Here is a 19,697-nt window from a genome sequence, read left to right as displayed (position 1 = left end):
GTTCATGGTTGTCGCACAGATATTTATTACACAAGTATGGCTGATACAAGATTGACAAACGGACGCGGTAGCTGGACGCTAATGACAATGGCCCTAAGTTCGATATAGCGAATCCACGGTCAACGGGATGACGAATATACTTTGCTTCAAAGTCTAAGTCGTACTCAACTTACTACTCGTGATACTAGGAACGCTTGATTGACTCTTAGCTAATCAGATTGCCAGAAAAGAATGAATTTCCGTCGCGACGACGCTGCAGAGGAAAACTATGACGGGGTGTGCCTAAGGGCACGAGATCATCGGATTCGTCAAAGAAAGCCTCCACTCGGAGGGTGAGGGAAATAGGCGCTGCTGTTAATTGGTCAATTTCTATGTTGGCGGTTGGAAAAGGATGCTAGCCGCCCTAGAGAGAGAGTTCCTAGCAGGCAACGCCGTACGTGACCAAATCAGGCTTTCCCGTAACTTCTCGCAATAGGTGACAGATTTACAGGCTGATGGAACAAAGACTGTTTGTCAATCTGAAGGACTTTAGTTAACTAGGTCCTAAGATTTATAACGGTTCCTCAGGCTATCTGAACATAAACTGTAAACGATGCATCGGCATCTGGCGATCATCTGGCCCAAAGAATGGGGTCTGTGCGTGGCGAGCTGCGGGGCCGCTGGAATGTCTTATTGTCAAGTGTCTGTACTGCCAATTCTTTAAAGGAAAGCTATGTTATTTTATGTCTCTGTTATGTGAAACGTTCATCCCGTGACCGTGGCTACGCTCGGCGACCGGATGTCGCCTCGAGCCTAAACTCATTGTCTCAAATTTCGAATGACTGTGTCTGGGTTATTTCGTAAATGCTACAGTATTCGGGCTTTTCCAAATAATTCCAATGGGGGGGAACCCGGTGTCCTTTCATCTCCGACATATATATATATATATATATATATATATATATATATATATATCACGTTAAAAACGTTAATCACGTTACTGTGAAATATACAAAGAAATTAATGGATTTTCTGTAAAATAAGAAATTTTGATTTGTCTTATAACAGAAAATTCGTTTAATTTCATAACACTGGATTTTAGGAACAATTCATTAAAGTGTGATCAATCACGAATTACGTTTGAAAATAGCAATCTGTCTAATGTGATTTACGCACAGCTTTCCCGTCTCTTTTGACTCAGATTTCCTGAACTTTGGCCACAGGCCAGTCACTTGACACGTGTCCGTTTCGCGGTTAAACTAAATGTTAAATCATAGCCCGTGCCGACAACACTGGCCGAGGTAATCACGCGTATATCTAATTACACAATAATCATGCGTTTTTCGCATACTTCACGCTTCACTCTCTCTACTGATTGTCGTACGATTTAAACGTGCGTACGCGTGTTTGAACATTTGTAGAAAATAAGCAAACACATGATAATCGTGGAGGTTCGAGGAAGACAATTTCTAGAAGTTTGAGAAACATTATAATTATTAATTATTCAATATCGTCCTAGTAATCACCTAGCTCATTAAATAAATTTTCCACTTGAAATTTCCCAATGTTATTGACGGCGTGTCGATGATACCGCGCGCCTCCGTAAAAATAAAGAAAATTCACATTTTATTTATGCGAGCACCGAATTAATTTACACGTCGGACAAAAATATTTCAAGTTTGAAAACATCAAATTTCATACGTTAGTTAAATGTGCGTAATATAAACTTCACAATTCGACCGTTTTATATATACAAGGCGTACGATCCGACTGTTTTTCGCAATGAAACAGTTATTCGCATAAAAAGGATCGAAATAACGATGGAAATAATATTCGTATTGAATAATCGCTATAGAGAGAAAAAACTAATCAATGGCTATCGAAACACGTTTGGATACTCATCGAAATTCATCAACCAACAAAGTATGCCTCTTTCCCTCGTGTATGTCCTCTGTATAAGGAGGGCGGCAGGAAAATGGCTGGATCGAATTAATTTCACGGTAGAGTGAAAATGGAAACTCGAGGTAGTAGGCTCTGCTGTCCCACGACCCAGGATCTGGCAATTTTCTGGGAATTCGAACTTGTCCTGAGTCATTGTGTCCTCGAGAAACCCTCGTTGCGTGGAAAACTCGTGGAAATCTGGGTCAGAATATATGCGTTTCCATGCTCGTAGTCGTTGAGAAATATATCGTTTTATTCGAAACTCGTATTAATTGACATTTTTCATGAAATACGAATTATCCTTAAAAATACGCAAGAATTCGCAACTATTTGATAAATCAATTTTATTATTTTTTAATTACATTTCTGCTGTGCGTATAACTTGTGATTATTTCTTATTCGATGAATATTAGTAATATTAGTAATATTAGTAATATTAGTAGTAAATTAGTAAAAGTAGATTATTTATTTGCCATGTAGTTTGTCGAAGTTGTCGAAGTAGAAAAGGAAGATCGCGTTATCGTGTATCGTTTTCCTATCGATTCGTAGCACGGACTGGAAGATCGATCGTAAATCCAGTCACGTAGTACGGTATAATGATCGTAGTAGGGGACAATTGCCGGAAGAAGCATGTTTGTATCACTTTGTCCCTTTGTATCGGTGTAATTCTAAAGAGTTAGGTATTATGTCACTTGTAGTCTCTTCCGTCACCGTCGTAACGAGGATATCTCGTTGAAAATGGAAAACGTGGGTAAATTTGCACGCCTTTCGAAACCACGCACGTTTACGTAACTTTTATACTCTTCAAATTTTCAACCTTACGTTTCGTTTTTTTCTTCTTGTTTCATTTACTGGATTCATTCGTTTATTTGATTTTATCTTATGTCCGATAATTTGTAATAGTTTTGAGTAGACTTTCGTAATAAGTTCGTTTTTGAATTTTGTAAGTATCATTGTGATTTTTTTCTCAAATCTTATCAAGTTATAAATTATATAAACGCTTCAGAAATAATAATGTACTACATAATGAATGATATAAATTCGTTGCCATTTCTTTAGAAACGTTTTTACCTTTTATTGGATCAGTCGCTTTTGCATTTGAGCAAGTATTATCTGCTGCTGCAAATCTACTAGACGAAGCTGTAGGCTCCTCCGTTGCAATTTTCTTTCCGGATCCAGCGATCGTCTGCCCGAGATGGATATCGTTTCCAGACTTTGTCGTTATATTCACTTTCGGTTTAGGAAAAATATGTTTCTCTTCGCGATTATTTGCCAAAAATGCTGCTTTTTGTTTCTCTATTTTTTTCAGTTTCATCTTTATGTCATTTTCCAATGTTTCCAACACTTCCGTAGAACAAATATTTAAGAACCTTGCTTTAAGAGGAAGAGAATCGGCACATTTGCGAGGCTCTTGACGATTCTTTTGCTCCCTTGCGTGTAAATGTTCCTCTGATTTCAACTTCCCTTGTCGTTCTGTCTTCTTTTCGCCGCTTAATCGTGGTTTCGAAAGTTGTTCAGATTTTTTCAGAGATTCTTTTCGACAATCTTCTTTAGATTTTATCCTTTCCTTTAGAAATTAGCCTTTCCTGAAATAAAACCAAAATTCCATCATTTCTTTCTTTTCTTGCGGCCTAAATAACCCGCGAATAAAAATGCGATAATACCTTGTATAGTGTTTAACATCTTTGAAAAATTGTTGTGTTCTGACAATTATTTTTTACCTCGGGACTTGGGCATTTTACTTTGCGATTTGGAACCAGAATTGGAGTGCTTTTTTTCAAGTTTATGTACCTTGTCAGCTTCTGTCTTAGAATTAGCTGTTTTTTCATCCTGCGATGAACTAGTTTCCGAAGGCGAACTGACCCTCTTACCAACATTCCGGTCTGCCACCTGTTAGAATTATCGCAATAAGTGTAAGAATCTTGCTCGATAAATATTTCAAAAAAAAATATATCGCGTGATGATAAACAATCCGATGATATAATTAAGTCTTACTTGAAATTTACGTAATATATACACATGAGTATTATCCTTTGTGATTGCATCTTCAATACTAGAACATCCAATGCAAATAATATCGTCCAAATCTAATTTCTTTGTCCGATAGGGCTCTAGAGGATGGCCGTTTACATATGTTTTATGCTTGCTCTACAGATAATGTAACATCATCAAATGAAAGTATTATATTATGAAAATATATTATTCTAGTGTATTGATTTAATTACGTAATATGTACTTTTAAATCTGTAACATATACTTCATTTCCGTTATAAAAAAATGTACAGTGGTAATTCTCTACATTCTCACTCCGGCATCGTATATCATTTTTCTCCACTTTACCGCAAATATACTGGAAACATACAAAAGACAATGTTTTATACACGTGAAACGTCTTTATTATTTGTTTCTCATACTCGCCATACTTTATTTATTCGTAAATACTGAACCTCCATGAACACGTAAATAAAAAGTAGAACATAAATGAAAGATTCGTTTCAACTACTAAACACATTGAACATTTAATATATTCGTACAGATTATGTATACTTTGCACACTTGTGTGTCCTTCGATTATTCAAAAATATATAAACATTCGCAGTCTACTCATCAAATTTTAAAGCAAACATTATTTTACAGTATGTTCTTGCTACTTGTATAGTAGAAAAGGAGAACATTTTATACTTACTGTATATCCTGATTGATATAGAAAATGTTTCTCGGAACTCTTCAATTCACTTTTCAATACAAATACATAGTCGTTGTCCTTACTCATTTTTACCTTTCTCCTTTGTTTTTTTACCCTTCTGTTAATAATCTTAAATTATAGATGTAACAAGCGCAATAAAATTTAATTAATACCTCGTTTAACGATATTATCTTTCGACAAAAACGTGATTTTAATATAATGAATACACAGGCAATGTTGGTTACCGCCTATTCCGGTTGAAAACTACGTATATAATGAAAACTGCCAACTCAAATGTCGCACTTAGCGACATCTATCATTATCATAACTTCATTTAGAATAATTTTTATCTAGTTATTGTTTCCTAAACTAGCTGTTTCCGTGTTATGTACATAATTATTCTCTTCTTATATATGTAATTGATACGGTGGCGATGAACACGATGTATATTCGCATATTATTCCTTTGTTGTAAAATGACGAATGATACGAAATTTCTATCGAATATGAATATAATGATTCGAATTCGGATTCCGATCAGCATATCACCGAATATAGTATCAATGGTATTACGAATTACGTTATGGTGCAAAGAATAAACTCAAGTCAGGCTTATGGTTCCTGTGTTTACGAATGTAGGAGAGTCGTGGAAATCGTAATAGCCGTTTACGTATAGAAGCCATGTAAAACAATGGAATATGTTTATGGAAAGTTGTCCAGCTTCATTCGTATATCGACGTACAATGACGAGCAAACGTACTCTGTAATCATACTCGGCTAGTTTTACGTAAAAAGCGATGATACGAGTAATTTTTTAATTGAACGTTTAGGATTCGGTAATAATAAATACAAGGTGAATCTGATTAACAAAACGTAACAGTTTGGTTTCATTAACCCTTTGCACTCTGAATTTTATTTCAATTTCGTCACCAGCACCTCCCAACGCTTTCAAGTGTTTTATCTGAAATTTACTTTAACTACAAAATGAGACAATTTAAATAAAGGAAGAGAGAAATTCACTTAAATACCAGTTTTATTCACACTATTGTTGTATTTTGTAATTTTTAAGCGTATGATATATCTTGAAACAATTTCCAGGATGCAATTCACAAAAAAAGGTGGCACTCAAAGAATGTCGAGTGGGATTCGACAAAGGTGTTTCTGAGATTAAAAATAGGAATGCAAGGGGTTAATGTCATATATTATCATAATGTACAGAATATTGTTTAAATATAGGCATTTGGAACAATGTTTGAAGTTTCGCAGGTTTCGTCAAAACAGATAGAACAGCGAATAAATGTTTGAGAACTGAAACTGTTAACGAAAACTGATCGTTGACTATCTCGCGATCAACTGTTCAACACTCTTGCGTAGTCATTCTTCGGTTTGCAAATTGTTTGACACGCTTAATCCACGACGAAACCACTTAAGCAAGACAATGAGAACAGTTTCTGTTCTGTTGTTAATTCTATCGCGTTCGATGAACACGAAATAGTATTTGGATAAGACAAAAGTAGGAAAAACCTGGCTCGAAAGTCAAAAGTTTTCTGCGATGATGTGGCCAGTACAAAAATATGATATCCAATGGACAATTTGTGGTTCATTGTGAAAAAATCTGACAAAGTATAAGCTTCATGGGTTTACGAGTTCACCCACCCTTCTCCGTGAACGAGTAAACGAGAGGGGGCTTGTGATGTATGTATTTTAGGGTCCAGGGCCCCTCTTTGTGCGTTAGAGATGGATATCGTGAGGGTTTTAATCGATAAGAATCTGACATTATCTTACGCTCCACTCCCTAAGAGGCGTGGTGCCTATGAAGGTTTCTGCGCGTGAAAAAATAAAAAAGGAAAAGGAGGGAGGTTCGGGAGTTGTGAAACAGAACACAAGAGGAACGTTATAATACTTAACCAAAAATGATTAGAAATTTAATAGACAGTATGGCACGTAAAGTGGAAGCAATAGGAAAAAAGAAAGGAAACATGGAGCAAATATTTTGTCCATTGTCTAATTGTAAAAGCTTAGTTCAACGAACATAATTAAAGCGCGAAACTGTAAACATTGTTCCGAATCTCTATTTTTCTAAACTATAATGTATATTTTTGATATTAATGAAAGTAGACTGTTACGTCTTGTTAATAAGATTCAATTTGTAATTGCCATTATCTAATCTTAGCCGATCAATTAAAAAGTTACTCATATCGAGTAATACTCATAACTAGTGAAGTGTGTTTGCGCTTTTATTATCCGCGAAAAGGGACTGGCCAACTTTTACTCGCGAAATCCTCTTCGATAAACTATCGGAAGCGAATCGAGAATCCTGACGACTGTTACAACGAACGTTTCATGTACACGCACACGTATATGCATACGAAATTCATACATCTACGCTTAATATCAACTTAAAAATATTAAAAGGATCTTTGAATTCGTGCAAGTGTGTGTGTATAAGCGCTGGCGCATGCTTTTCAGATCCTCGCGAAGATTAAACCTGATGATACTTGTTTTTCCTTTTTGCTCTTGCAGCTACGAAAGTGACGTTTCCTCTTGCCTCTCTATTTTCGTCCGCATCTGCAGGAGCTGACGAACTGCAATTTGCATTGTAACGGATGAAAGTTTGCTCGCGCGCGTGCACGCAAGCGGAAGCTGCGCGACGTTGCGGAGGAAATGAAACTCTCGTCGATTGAGAGAGTGTTTTTCACGACCTTCCCCCCGGTGTGCGGCTTCTTATTACGTTCTTTTACTGGGTCAGGAATTTCAACGAGTACGCGCGATATTCCTTTTCTTTTATTTTCTTCTTTTTTATTTAGACGTTCTGTATTTTCCTTATTTTTCTAATTTATTTAATTATATACTTAAACGATAGAAACGGACGTTTCACGTCTCTCAGACTCATCATCGTTAACGCGTCTGCCAGTTAATAAATTATCGACGAGCGGAACTTTATATCGTAAACTGCGTCATACAATGTCGACTTGAAACGCGTGCGACGATAATACTCGCGTATCCCTGTCAATTTCTTCATCCAAATACTCTTATCCGGACAGAATGTCTGCCAGTAACGTAGTCTACTTTTTGTTCTATTATAGATACTGCTATTACGCGTATCAGAGCATGAACTGAATAATTAGAGCAAGCGAAAATGTCGTGGAAATTACTCACGCTGAAAATTCACATAATCTAGCGGGCAAACAAATATATGACCTTCTTAGATATTCAAATTTAGATCGACGATATTCTCGATCTTTATTCCCTGGAACAAACCAAGTTGGACACCGGAGAAATAATTGTTCCACTGTTACAATATCTTTTCTTTCTTCTTTTTTCTCGCTGTTAATATACTGAAATTTCTAAATCCGTACTAAAGTTCGTCCCCTCTGTTATCTCCGAAAGAGGTCAAAGCTGCTGCTAGCTTCCCTAGCTTATCCTCGTGGCCGGTCGTTGTTTCAGCAGAAGTTGTCGCAAAGTTTCCAGGTCTCTATTCTTAGCCGTGGACGATAATTGTCGGTGACGAGCTCGAATAAGCCCTTAACACCATTAAGTTTCTCGGCTTTGTTTAGCGAAAACGCGTCGTCGTCCAGCGCTGCGTTCCGAATCGTAGCTGTCGTCTTTCGGTTACGTTAAGGTCCCTCCAAAGCTGTCAGTTCTACCAAGTCTTTCATCGGTTGTTTGTCGAACACCTGGTGAAAATATTGGTTACCATCGTCCATTCGCAGATTTTCATGGCGAAGAAACTGCGTAGCCTGTAAGTTTCTGTGAGTTTCGAAAGATGAGCGAAGCTGTTACCAATCCTCGAATTTTCATCTCTGTCTCTCTCGTTCTCGTGTTAATAAAATGAGAGATTTTTAGAGGACTTTAACATAAAACTGTAGGCAATTAACGTTGACTTTATATCGTAAGATCTCGCGCGATAAACGACGAAAGGGAAACCTTGGTACGTTTCTGTACCTTGGAAGCTAAGAAGTAGACACGAGATTTGAGAAATTAGCCTGACGGTGAAATCGCGGTATTTATTAAGCCGAGACGATCAATCATTGTCCAATTGTTGCAATACGATGTACGACAGTTTCTGCCTCGTTTTCTCTGTGTTTCTTCGGCGCGGGCAAAACAAATGGTCGTTTTCCATTTATCAGGCCAGTCTGGTCACGTTCTAAAAAATTAGAAAGTTTAGGATAGACTCATCCAGAATGGATTGACGCAATCGTGCAATGAAATATCGGATGCGAAGAACCGTCTCCTTCAGTCGTTGAAAGAAAAAGAAAAAATAAAAGGCAAGATTGTAGAAAAAAAGACAGAATATCGAATTGCTATGACATTATCGGCGTCTCGTTATAACATGTTCGTTATCGTTGTTTATGGAAAAGTCCAGCCGTCACGTGTCATGTTTGGATTTTAATAATTTCGCGCGATATTTTTGTCACTTGTGTGCTATAGTGAAACGTCTCTGCCGAACGTAGATATAAGCGTTCGTTTAGCTATCTTGCGGAAAATTAAAATGCAATTCCTCTCATATACGTGCATTGTGTGTGAGTGTGTGTATATCTCTCGTTTCCTATCTAAGACTGACGCGTCGCAAACGACATATGACACGTGATAACAAACGCGTTAATGCGAAAAATGATTCTCTTCAACGCCAGCATCTTAGCTATGAAACGGAACAAAATTTCAGTAAATAAAATAATCGTCAGAATATTAACCCTGCATCTTTAAGCTTCGCGTCTTCTGCATACTCCTTTGCGATCTTAAATTCATGCAATTTTTCTTAGTTTCTCAGGTTTAAAAAAAATCCACCGAAAATTCATGAATACACTCCCTGGCTTCTGCAATATCATTCAATTGTTTCTTCTTTTATCGCCACGAGTTGTCTTGATCTTTTTAAGCGAAGAAGAATTCAAACGAAAGTATGGAAGAAACGAAAATTACCGCTGAGAAACGTACCAGTATACCGATGGAATATTAAATTGCAACGCGTTCCGTTAGGTTGAAGAAACTGGCTAGAGGTTTGGCGAGAGTTCACAAGCCGTACGTTAAACCGATCTCCATCGTCTCCGAGCCTCCGAGCGAGCTTTCGCGAGCCTCTCGATCACCGTTTACACGCATTCGCACTCTGCGCCGGAAAAATCGCCCTGAAACGCTTCCTTCGTGGCAACGTGTACCGCGCACAGTGTACAGTGTACACGAGAAACAGGGGCAAAAGCAATTTCAGAGATTCCACTTAACCTGTGCTGGCGTTCGTCAGCGAACCTTGCTTCGTGTTTCGCGTACAAGTTCGTGGAACTCGCAGTAGTTCGCCTGGAAACAGTTTACGTCTGGTTCGCGCGGCTCGAGGGATTCATTTGGGCCAACTAAACGTGTCTTTGGGTTATGGCTACATAGCTGGGTCTATTAGGCATGATCCATTTCGTTATATTTCTATTATTATGTTCGTGGATAATTCAACAAACCAATATAAAACAAAAAAAAACATTGTGCATCCTTAGAAAACGAAAGGAACTTTTCGGACAACCTAATACGATCGTTTGGTTTGGTATTTCATAAGCGAAAGCCGATCCGAATATCCGAAGCGTTTTCCCGCACTATTTGTGGTTCCTGGATTTTGGAACCGAATTCGTTACAAAGTAGATGTTGCGTGGGGATCAAGTTCCTCCGCACCTGAAACAATTACAAGCTCGCAACGCTCGCAAAATCTTCTCGCTCTCGCGAATAAACAGTCCTCCCGCTTCATCTGTTCATATCTGTCAAAACAAGCTGCGAACCCGATTAAACGACGCTCGAATTCACAATGTAATCTGAACAGCTGCTACAAGTTGCCTGACGACCCTTTAAAATCCACGGTGAAGCTCGACTTCTTCTCTGCGAAGATCTCGCCGAGACCGGAAGTATTTTGGATCGTCGGATCAATCCCCGAGAAGACGCGATGCGCGATAATTCACTGGTCGTTAAAATTCAATGCCTGGAAGCGTTGCAGATAGCAGGGCAGTTGCTGTCTATTTCAACGCTTTTACGGGGTATCGCGTCGTTCTCGAAAGTAGAACGACCTGGATTCTCGTGCAGGAAGCGGCGATAAGCGGTGCCTACTGGAGACCACGCGCGAGCCACCCTCGTCGTGGCGCAGGAAATTTATTCCAAGGAGAAATTTAAACGAAATTCGGTCGCGATGTGGGTCAGTCTCTTTTCCACTTCTTTGAAGTGTGTGTGTGTTTGTATTTGCGTGTGTCTGTATACAGGATGGTCCTGCGAGAAGAAAACTATCTCGTGTCCCTAAGGTTCGATCGAGTGGACTCTATCCATCTGCAATCTTACGATTTCGATGGAGGATAGCGTGACTTCCGGTACAGGATGCTATCTAGGGTAGCTGGCTCGAGAAATCGGGTAAATGTACTGGTTTATGGATGAGTAGTTCGTGGCGAAGAAACTCTTTTGTGCACGTTGTTTGTAGGCGTAAGGTCGTAGACGTTGGGAGATATTTAGAGAAAGAACGGATTTTTGTAGGGAGGAAAAGCTACTAAAGATATCATCCCTTGAGAGATTGCCACACTGAAATTCAATGATCGTGCTCTTAATTCGAAATTTATAACATACAAATATATTAATACAAATTTATAACACATAAGTTATACGTTTATAACAAATCGCTAAAATCGAAGAAGATCCTTAACTCGATTCTTGCAAATCTTACGAGATTCTAGCAGAACTGCAGCTCGTGCGATGTTGGAAGATCTCGTGAAAAATTAAGCAATCTACCTAATCTACCTTGCTACATTCAATCTATGTTAACCCTTTCGAGACTAACGGAACGATGCGTCGGAAAGTTACTTCTACGAAGATCGCGGGTTTGTTCATTCCCAGCAGCCGAGACTTGTCGGCACATAGGATCCGATTTTTATGTTCAACCTACTTTATTCTAATCTCGATGCTTCGCATTTTCTGCTGCAGAAACACAACTTTATTATTACGCTCATTAACAAAAGGAAGATTCATTTTGACAGGGTTTGTAAGTTGAAACAGGTTCAGGACGGACGATCTACTTTCTTCTAGTTGGAAACTAACGAAATAACCGTAATATATGTTAGGCTATCGCTGTCCGCAAGATACTTGACATTTCGTGCGCGAAACGTGACCCATTAAATCGTGGCTGCCGAGTGATTCGGATGGTGTGAATTTCCATGAAGGGCCAAGGACAGCGGTTGTTACTGCCCTTCTGTTCTTTGCGATGACACGTCACGGAATTAGAATACGAATCATTCTCGTTGTGTCGTATTTGTTTGTCTCTCTCTCTCTCCCCTCCCCCATAGCAGATCGATACCGGAAATATTACATATCAATTCCGACACCGTGTAATCTGGAAACTTGGAGCTGTTCCATATTTTCGTATTATATAGAAAATCATGACATGGCATTATATTACACCGCGAGCAATTTCTAGGGACAAAAGCAGACGTATGTTCGCTAGTGGTGGTAATAGTAACAGTACCGATACTGGTAGTAGTATTGTTCAGGAGTATGCAGACATTTTGTTCAATGTATATTTAACAACAATATTTGAGTTGGACGAAAGCGCAGAAATGAACGATGAATTAATAATGAGTCGATAATAATCAGAAGCAGCTGTTGCTGTTATGAATCGAAATTGTTAGAACGCAGAGCGATAATATGTTTTATTATTTACTGAACGCGCTGCTGAATATATTTTACTATGTAAATCGTTGATTTATGTCAACAGTCATGCAAAACTCGCTTGCAAAAATTTTTTAAACGTGACTCAAAATTCAGGAGAGACAGACATTGAGAATAGAGAGCTTATCGAGTAACAAAGCAACACTACGAGCTTCCACGATCATGTCGTTCATTTTTGATTTTCTAAGACTTCTAAGAAGAATATTTCTACAAAATTGTACAAAAATCTGCAAATTGGGCTGTAAAATGTCGGCTGAGATTTACTGACACAACTTTCTCATCCATGTAACACGCTATCGTAACACTGAACGAATAACGTTAAAATATAAAAATGAACAGCAAATTAATATGAAAATTACCATTTTATCAAGTATAACGATATTTATCTGTTCCACTTTCCAAGATCAGCGTGTTATGGATTAAAATTGTGGACGAATTTTTCCACTCGAAAAAGTAAAAACTATTGGCTGTTGCTAAACGCGTATTGGGAAGAGAAAGAAAAAAGAGGTGAACAGGTCGGCGTGTCAGAATGCGTTACAGAAAATCGCAAAAATGTTACGAGTTTCTTTACCGGAGAAAAATGTGGAAAACTGTTAACTGGCGTCGGATAAACACGGATTGGAGGGGAAAAAGGGGCGGATAGGGCCGCGTGTCAGCCTGCGTTTCGTTCTATTTTCACCGAAACGAGATCGATACACGAATGTCCGTGCACCGTGTGGCTGCAGTACGCTCGGATGACCGCATAACCGCATACTAATGCACACTATCGCATAGGCTACGCAAAAATAGTGGTGCATAGTCGCGTTCTATCGATCACGTTGTCCCTCTTATCGGATCTTCGCTGAAAGATCCAGCCTTCGTGGGAAACGAAAAATACGATTTTCCCTGTGCTTTTCCGATACACCGTTCGTTTTCTTTCTCTCTTTTTCCTCCCCCTTTACCGCCAATGGTTTTATTTGAGAGGCTATTTTGTTGTCAGAGATATCGCGGTTTGATATGGTCAAATGGAAGGAGAGTAGTTTAAACGAAACGTATCGTCAGGTGTACGGGATTTAGATTTGGACTGGAAGGTTTATGTGTGCGATCTGGTGAGAAGAATTTCGTACGGGAACTGGCCGGAAGGATGGTTTCCTATTACTTTCGCACGTATAGACAACGGAATTTGAAAAATAATGGAAAAGATAGAATTCTTGTGGCAAATTATTCCATCCATTCAGATTTGTATCATTTTCTTCTATTGCTCGGACAATACGATTTACTTTATACGATACGTAGCGCAATACAAAATCGAGAAGTCATCGAGAAGTTTCGAGTTTTGCAGTGGAACTTTTGACAAGCTACTTGCTGACAAATTTTTTATTTTATCACGAGACCAATTTTGAGTTCTCGTTTCACCAGATAAGAAGTACCTCCGCGAAGTTGCTTTGGAAAATTTATAGCGACGTTTACGAAACATTGAAAGGCGCGTATATTTTCGTTAAATGAACCTTCTGTCGGATAAAGGAGATCGTTCGTTGGTCCACAATTCTCTTCGACGAAATTGAATGGAAAAATAAATTTAGCAAAACGATTTCCCTTTTTTTCTTCTCCTTCTTTAGAAACTTCCGTACGTAGTTTGAAAGTAGATAGAGACCCTACCCAGGCATTAGTTTCAATCTTTATCGATACAATCTTTATGGAGTCTCACCGCGGAAATAATGAAATTTCAAAATGTTTCCTACAGCACACACAATATATCCTTGAATGAAGAAGTTGCGAATACCTTCACAAATCTACGTGTGTACGTACATCGAGCAATCATCGTAAAAGTCGTTGGAAATGAGATAAATGGCTGGTTTCACGCGCCTACAGAATTCAACGGGGAATATTGATCCTCGCTCTCGTGACAATTATCGTTATCGTTGTGTCGCCTCTTTATTTCGAGTTAATTAGATGCCGGGGTTAACAGAGGCGTCGTCGATTACGCTAAACGGTAGAATAACACTCGTTTCAGACTTAACTTTGTCCGTCAGAGAAACTTGACGCGTTAAAGACGCGTCATATTACCTCGCAACACTAAATTTAGCAATTCGACGGCTAATTTCCTTGCCGAGGAAACGTTTGATCTTCTTTCGTCGGAAGATTAGGTACATCGTGTGGAATTTATATCGATGAACTTTAATAATCGTTTTGAATCTCTTTAAAATGATAGTTTCAAATTGCACGCGCGCAATTTATTTTCGATGGAAAGCTGTTTTTTTCACCGCGAGCTTGCGCACTCGTAACTTTTCCTATTAAAACTCGAAGCCCGTTGATCGATGACTGTTTCGTAAACACTGCGATTAAATTTATTGGAAATCGCTTCTATCGTAGCTCCCTTTTACTAGGCCATACTTCCATGCAATTTATACTTTCACTTGCTTGGTGTAAGTCGTAAATTCTTGACAATGTCGTGTAAAAAGCAACTGTCAGGAAAATAAGCAAGTAGACGCCGTAGGTGACGAAATGGAAAAGAAATTTCAATCTCCGCTTACTTTTCCAGCTGATATTATTTATATTAATAAATACTAATTTATAGCATTGCACCGACGAATCAAAATTTCAATCTTTTTGTATTTATCGTATCTGTGTACTATCGATGTAACGTATCGAACAAATATGGACTTTTTTCTAATCTTTTTTCATTAGCTCAAAAACACGTAATATTTCTGGAATGGCGAAGAACGAAGAGGAAATACAAAGATCCGAAATATTTCTTTCGTTTCCTACAAAGCAATTCTTTCGTCCAAACTAAAATGGAAGTTTGCCAGCGTGCGCCCGATTTTCTGTTTATCCGTCGAATCCTTTCACGGTTTTCCACGTCGTTTGCCGTGAGATTGTAATTCCATGAAAAATTAGAGATTCGTGCAAAAAGAAAAAAAAAAAAAAAGAAGAAGAAGGTGGAAACTATCGAGACAAAGCTTAGGCGATCTACGACCACTTCTTGCCGTCTAGGAAGATCGTTGGAAAATTTCAAAGAGCTTTGGATGATCGGCCTAGTGTAGGATTTGTGGAAATTCATGGCTCCTGAGCGAAATTCGTGTTCTTGAATTTCGACATCGGTTCACCGGATCCAGGGATCAGCCAGTCGTGCGGCGTGGCCGATTTATCTGGCAACTGTGGCTAAATGAAATTTCCCGTTTTGCCCGTGGATGCTGGAAATTCGAGCTGCTACTCCACCAGTTCATCCCATAAATTTTGTCTCTTGGAACGTTCAACCCCTTCGTTGCGAAAGTGCAATTTTTTATTTCACAACGCTATGGTTACAACACTTATCAGTGTCCATTTCCAGAGGGAGAATTTATACCTCGTTCGGTCGTCGATTACGTCATCGCCTATTTTCCAAAACCAACTGCGTTTCCCAAAAAATGCGAAAACCGTTCACAACCGCAGAGATGATGGTTCAACCTAAGAATTAAGGATATTCGGTTGACAAGATTTCTGTCTATTGGACGTCCTCATTTTGTTCTCCCATTTTTTTTTTCCCGTTATGTCGAAGAGAACTGGCGAATTTTCACCAGAGTGGCTCGATTTCCACAGTAATTATGCGTTCTTTGACAAGGCGAACGCGTTAAACGCACGGGACACGCGAACGCGCGCGTAATCGTATCTCGCAGGTTTTCAGGCTCGAAAAACTCACCGGGTCACGATGCTGCCTACACTAATTAAGAATCTGGGTTAATTACGCGCGGCGCGGCTCGAAACGGGACAGAGCCGAACTTCTCGGCGCTCAGACTTTTGCGCTGATAGACGACTGAAAAGAGATAAAAATAAAAAAAAGGAGAAGACTTGCGGCGGAAATCGAAGTTAGATAGCGGGCTGATGGAAGTTTCTGAAAAAGGTATTTCTTGTTCCTTTCGTTTGGGGAATTTTAAAGGACGTTAAGACGCGGTGCCAGGCTTTTAGCGTAGATAGATTCTGGTCTTTAAGGGATGTCTAAGCAGCCCTTTAAACGGCTGGTTAGTTAATGCGAATGTTTCTTGGTCGTTGAATTTACGACGGAGATTTTTGGCTTCGCGAGTCTTCTTCCAGGTTTGTCATCGGAGAGAAGTAGTTCTTTTTCGTGGAAAGTTATAGTTTGAGGGAGGTTTTAGCGGTGTAACGAAGTTACGTTTGCAGTGGAATTGAAGGAAAGCCAGAGAAATCGAATGAAAATAAAAACGAAGCAAACTTTCTACGTCGTTTCGCAACGACAATGCCAGATACGATGAAAAAATATAAATGGCAAATAGAGATAAAAATGAGAAATCGTACGTGTCGTAAGACAAATTTGTAGAATTTTGACGTAACATTTATTGAAACTTAATTAAGAAATTCTCCTTACGAATAAACACTGTAGGCGATTAAAATTTTCTTGATTACCGGTTATCGATGACGGCAACTTTATTTTCGTTACGAATTATCGATGTTGGATATTTCATTTTTGGTTACCAGTAATCAATACAAAAAGCAAGAATTTTTTTTCCCCCGGCAACTATTATCGATGGATCGAATTTTATTTTCGTTACCGATAACCATTTCTTGCTGCGAAACAAAATTAAATTCGCGTCATCGTTAACGTTTACTAACAGTAACTAAAAGAAAGTTTTAATCACTGATAACAAGGATTATTCGTAACCAAAACGATCAAAGATTAATATTTGTCAATCGTTTAATTCCTCCGAAATTTATCTGTAACTATCTTCCATTTAAATACAAATTATAAATAACAATTCCTACCCCAATGACTCTTCCCAAAAAAGTAAAATGTACATTTTTCTTTCTTTGAAATAACTGTTATTTTATTATCTCCGATGTAAAAGAAACACGAATATCGAGCAAAAGTATAAAATAACACGATATTCACGCATCCCTTGCCAACAATCATGCCGAATACCGCGTTTACAGAATCCGCCTCACCTCTTCCTCCTCTCGTACTTGCGTAAATCAAATAGACCGCCCTGCAAAGGCTAAGTTTTACGAGCGAGCGTTGTTAAATCCCGTGGAGTTTAACGTCCGTGAGCTCTCTAGGCCTGCTTTTAATGAAAAGTCTCGCTTATCGCCAGATAAAAGTTGCCATCGTTGCACGTGCGAATGTGCGAATCAACCGGTTCACGGTTATTCGGCCTAGTCGGTCGGCCACAGCCTAAGCCACGTCCTCAATCCCACGATATTAAAGGATTTCCATCGGAGGATATAGGATGACCGGCGGTGGTTGAATATTACAGAAGGGAAAAGGGATACGACGTGAAAAGGCACGTGAATAGGTGATATTTCTATGCAGCTTCTTCTCGGTTCAATTTTGTAATTCGATTTCGGTGAAAGGAATTGGTAGATTCGCATGTTGCGGATGTTCACGCACCTTTGGATAATTGAAGATTCTGAAAATCCACACAGTTCGTATAATAAAGAGAAACGTGTAGATTATGTTAAGTGTTAAGGTTATTGGATGTATGTGAATACAGAGGAACACGTTGATAAATCGTAAGGTAGAAAATATATATTTTGAATATTAAAGTGTAAGTACAAAGTTTGGGATACAATATGAGCTGGTCCCCAGATCTGCACGCTAGCAGCGTTGCCCTATGACTGAAAAACCTTCAAGTCAACGTTTTATGGTTTGCCTTCGACGCAGTCTTTTGTCTATGCGCTGTCGATGGCTTCAGCGCTTAAGAAAACTAAAGACCACATGTAGAATTTTCTTCGAAGTTTCTTTTTTATAGTTTATTTTGGTTTTTACAGTTTGTTTTCTGAAGGATATTGAGTAAAGTATTATATCTTAGTTATTAGGGGAAAAAAATAAAAATATACCATGTGGCTATATTTTTAGCTACCCCCAGCGGGGTGCCATCTTCGTGTTTGCTAGGTTATATTTTTTATATTTTCTTAGAAGTGGCGACTACTTCAACATTACGTACAGAGCTTACCGTGATATTTAATAGGTGAAACAAATATCTATTTAAATTTCATTTTCAAATTAAAAAATCGAATAAATTTAGATGTAATAAAAATCTATCTAGATCGTGTTTTTTGAATTATGTTCGTAAAGATGAATAAGATTGCATTGATACTCGCAGTCTATAGAACAGACCAGATTTTCCATATACGTTCATTATTTTTCTCGCATCGCAGGTTTTTCCCCCTCTATTTGGTCGTTTGGTTTGGTTGAACGTTTGTTTATCGGTTTTGTTTATTTTCGTATTTCGATGTTGTCCAAGGTAAATGCATATTTTCTTTCTTTTTTTTTTGTTATTATCCATAGGAGAATTCAATTCTTTTTTATTTATTTAGTTTAAGTGTATAATTTATACAAATACCTTTTGTATGTTTCTTTTGCCTATTAAAGAAACAGTTTCTGTTGAAATACCGATAAATATGGATAAGAACATTAGTTTTTTAATTTGCCTATTGACACGATCACTCCTTGTACGAGGATGTCGGATTAGCCTCAGATTACGATACGGACGGCGTATCTGCTATTTTTGAGAAATTGGAATTTCCATAATATACGGTCTACAACTCGGACCACTTCCACAACTTAATCAGCTTCTTGCGCGCTCAACGAGTCCGCTCAGTAGCAAACGACGTGTCATAAACTTCGACACCAGGTGAGAACTCAGCGACAGACTATCGTTGGAAAGTCAGGGAATTGAACAGACGCAAATTCCCACTTCATAGGAAACGTCGAGGAAAATCCACCCCATGGACACTTAGAATATAAGCACCAGGTGCCTCCAGAAAGTTATCCTGATGTTCGCTTACGTTTGAACTCTCTTACTTACGTTTCTTACTTCTTACGTTTATACTAAATATTGGAATAAACATACAAATCGCAAGTATACTAGAAATCTTAAATCTCTTTCCGCCTTCAGCGTTGATTATTAGGTCGTCCGAAAAGTTTCTTTCGTTCTATAAGGAAATAATGGATGCACAACATTTTCTGTTGTATATTATTTTATCGAATGGTCCATTTTGTTCTGTCAAAATAAAGATCACAACGTTCGACAGATTAGGTTTCATGTTTGTATAAAATGTTTGTGCGTTGTTGTGCAAGGCGTATCTGTAAAAGAAAGACACTTTCCGGACGAACTAATAATATCGTTGAAGCTTCGCGAGCTTAACCGACTAAATTTTAGCAGATGGCCACCTAGTTGAGCGGTCTTATCGCTCGTATTTATTCAGATTGACGCTATCTACGTACACCTAACATTGTTTTGCATAATTTCTTTCGCCACGATGGCGCGAATAGCAAACGCAAAATGTATTTTATTAACAATAAATTAACCTTATCCATGGGATAACGAATAAAGCGCTTGACGCTTATGATAATTGGGAGGAGGTTCGAGTGAGAAAAATATGCACGAAAAAATATTTATTTCACTATCAACAGTAAGATATCGTTGTTTGAAACAATTAAGAAA

General features: G+C 38.4%; 2 protein-coding genes across 11 annotated transcripts in view; one reads left to right on the top strand and one right to left on the bottom strand.

Annotated features, from left to right (window-relative positions):
* The window catches only part of LOC132908847 (kinesin-like protein KIF13B), a 173,455-nt gene that overhangs the window by 88,966 nt on the left and 64,792 nt on the right, over nucleotides 1-19,697 (top strand). The gene's annotated exons all lie outside the window — the stretch shown is intronic.
* LOC132908862 (uncharacterized) lies at nucleotides 2,153-4,850 on the bottom strand. Its single transcript, XM_060963246.1, has 5 exons — nucleotides 4,607-4,850; nucleotides 4,157-4,270; nucleotides 3,916-4,068; nucleotides 3,585-3,810; nucleotides 2,153-3,506 (listed from the first exon to the last, which is right to left on the bottom strand). Exons 1-4 carry the CDS (start codon nucleotides 4,691-4,693, stop codon nucleotides 3,631-3,633), a joined length of 534 nt encoding a protein of 177 aa, XP_060819229.1. The 5' UTR covers nucleotides 4,694-4,850; the 3' UTR covers nucleotides 2,153-3,506; nucleotides 3,585-3,630.

This window comes from Bombus pascuorum, chromosome 7, assembly GCF_905332965.1.
Source record: "Bombus pascuorum chromosome 7, iyBomPasc1.1, whole genome shotgun sequence".
NCBI classification, from domain to species: domain Eukaryota; kingdom Metazoa; phylum Arthropoda; class Insecta; order Hymenoptera; family Apidae; genus Bombus; species Bombus pascuorum.
Note: the sequence above shows the minus strand (reverse complement) of the source record. Positions and strands in the feature narration are given on the sequence as shown.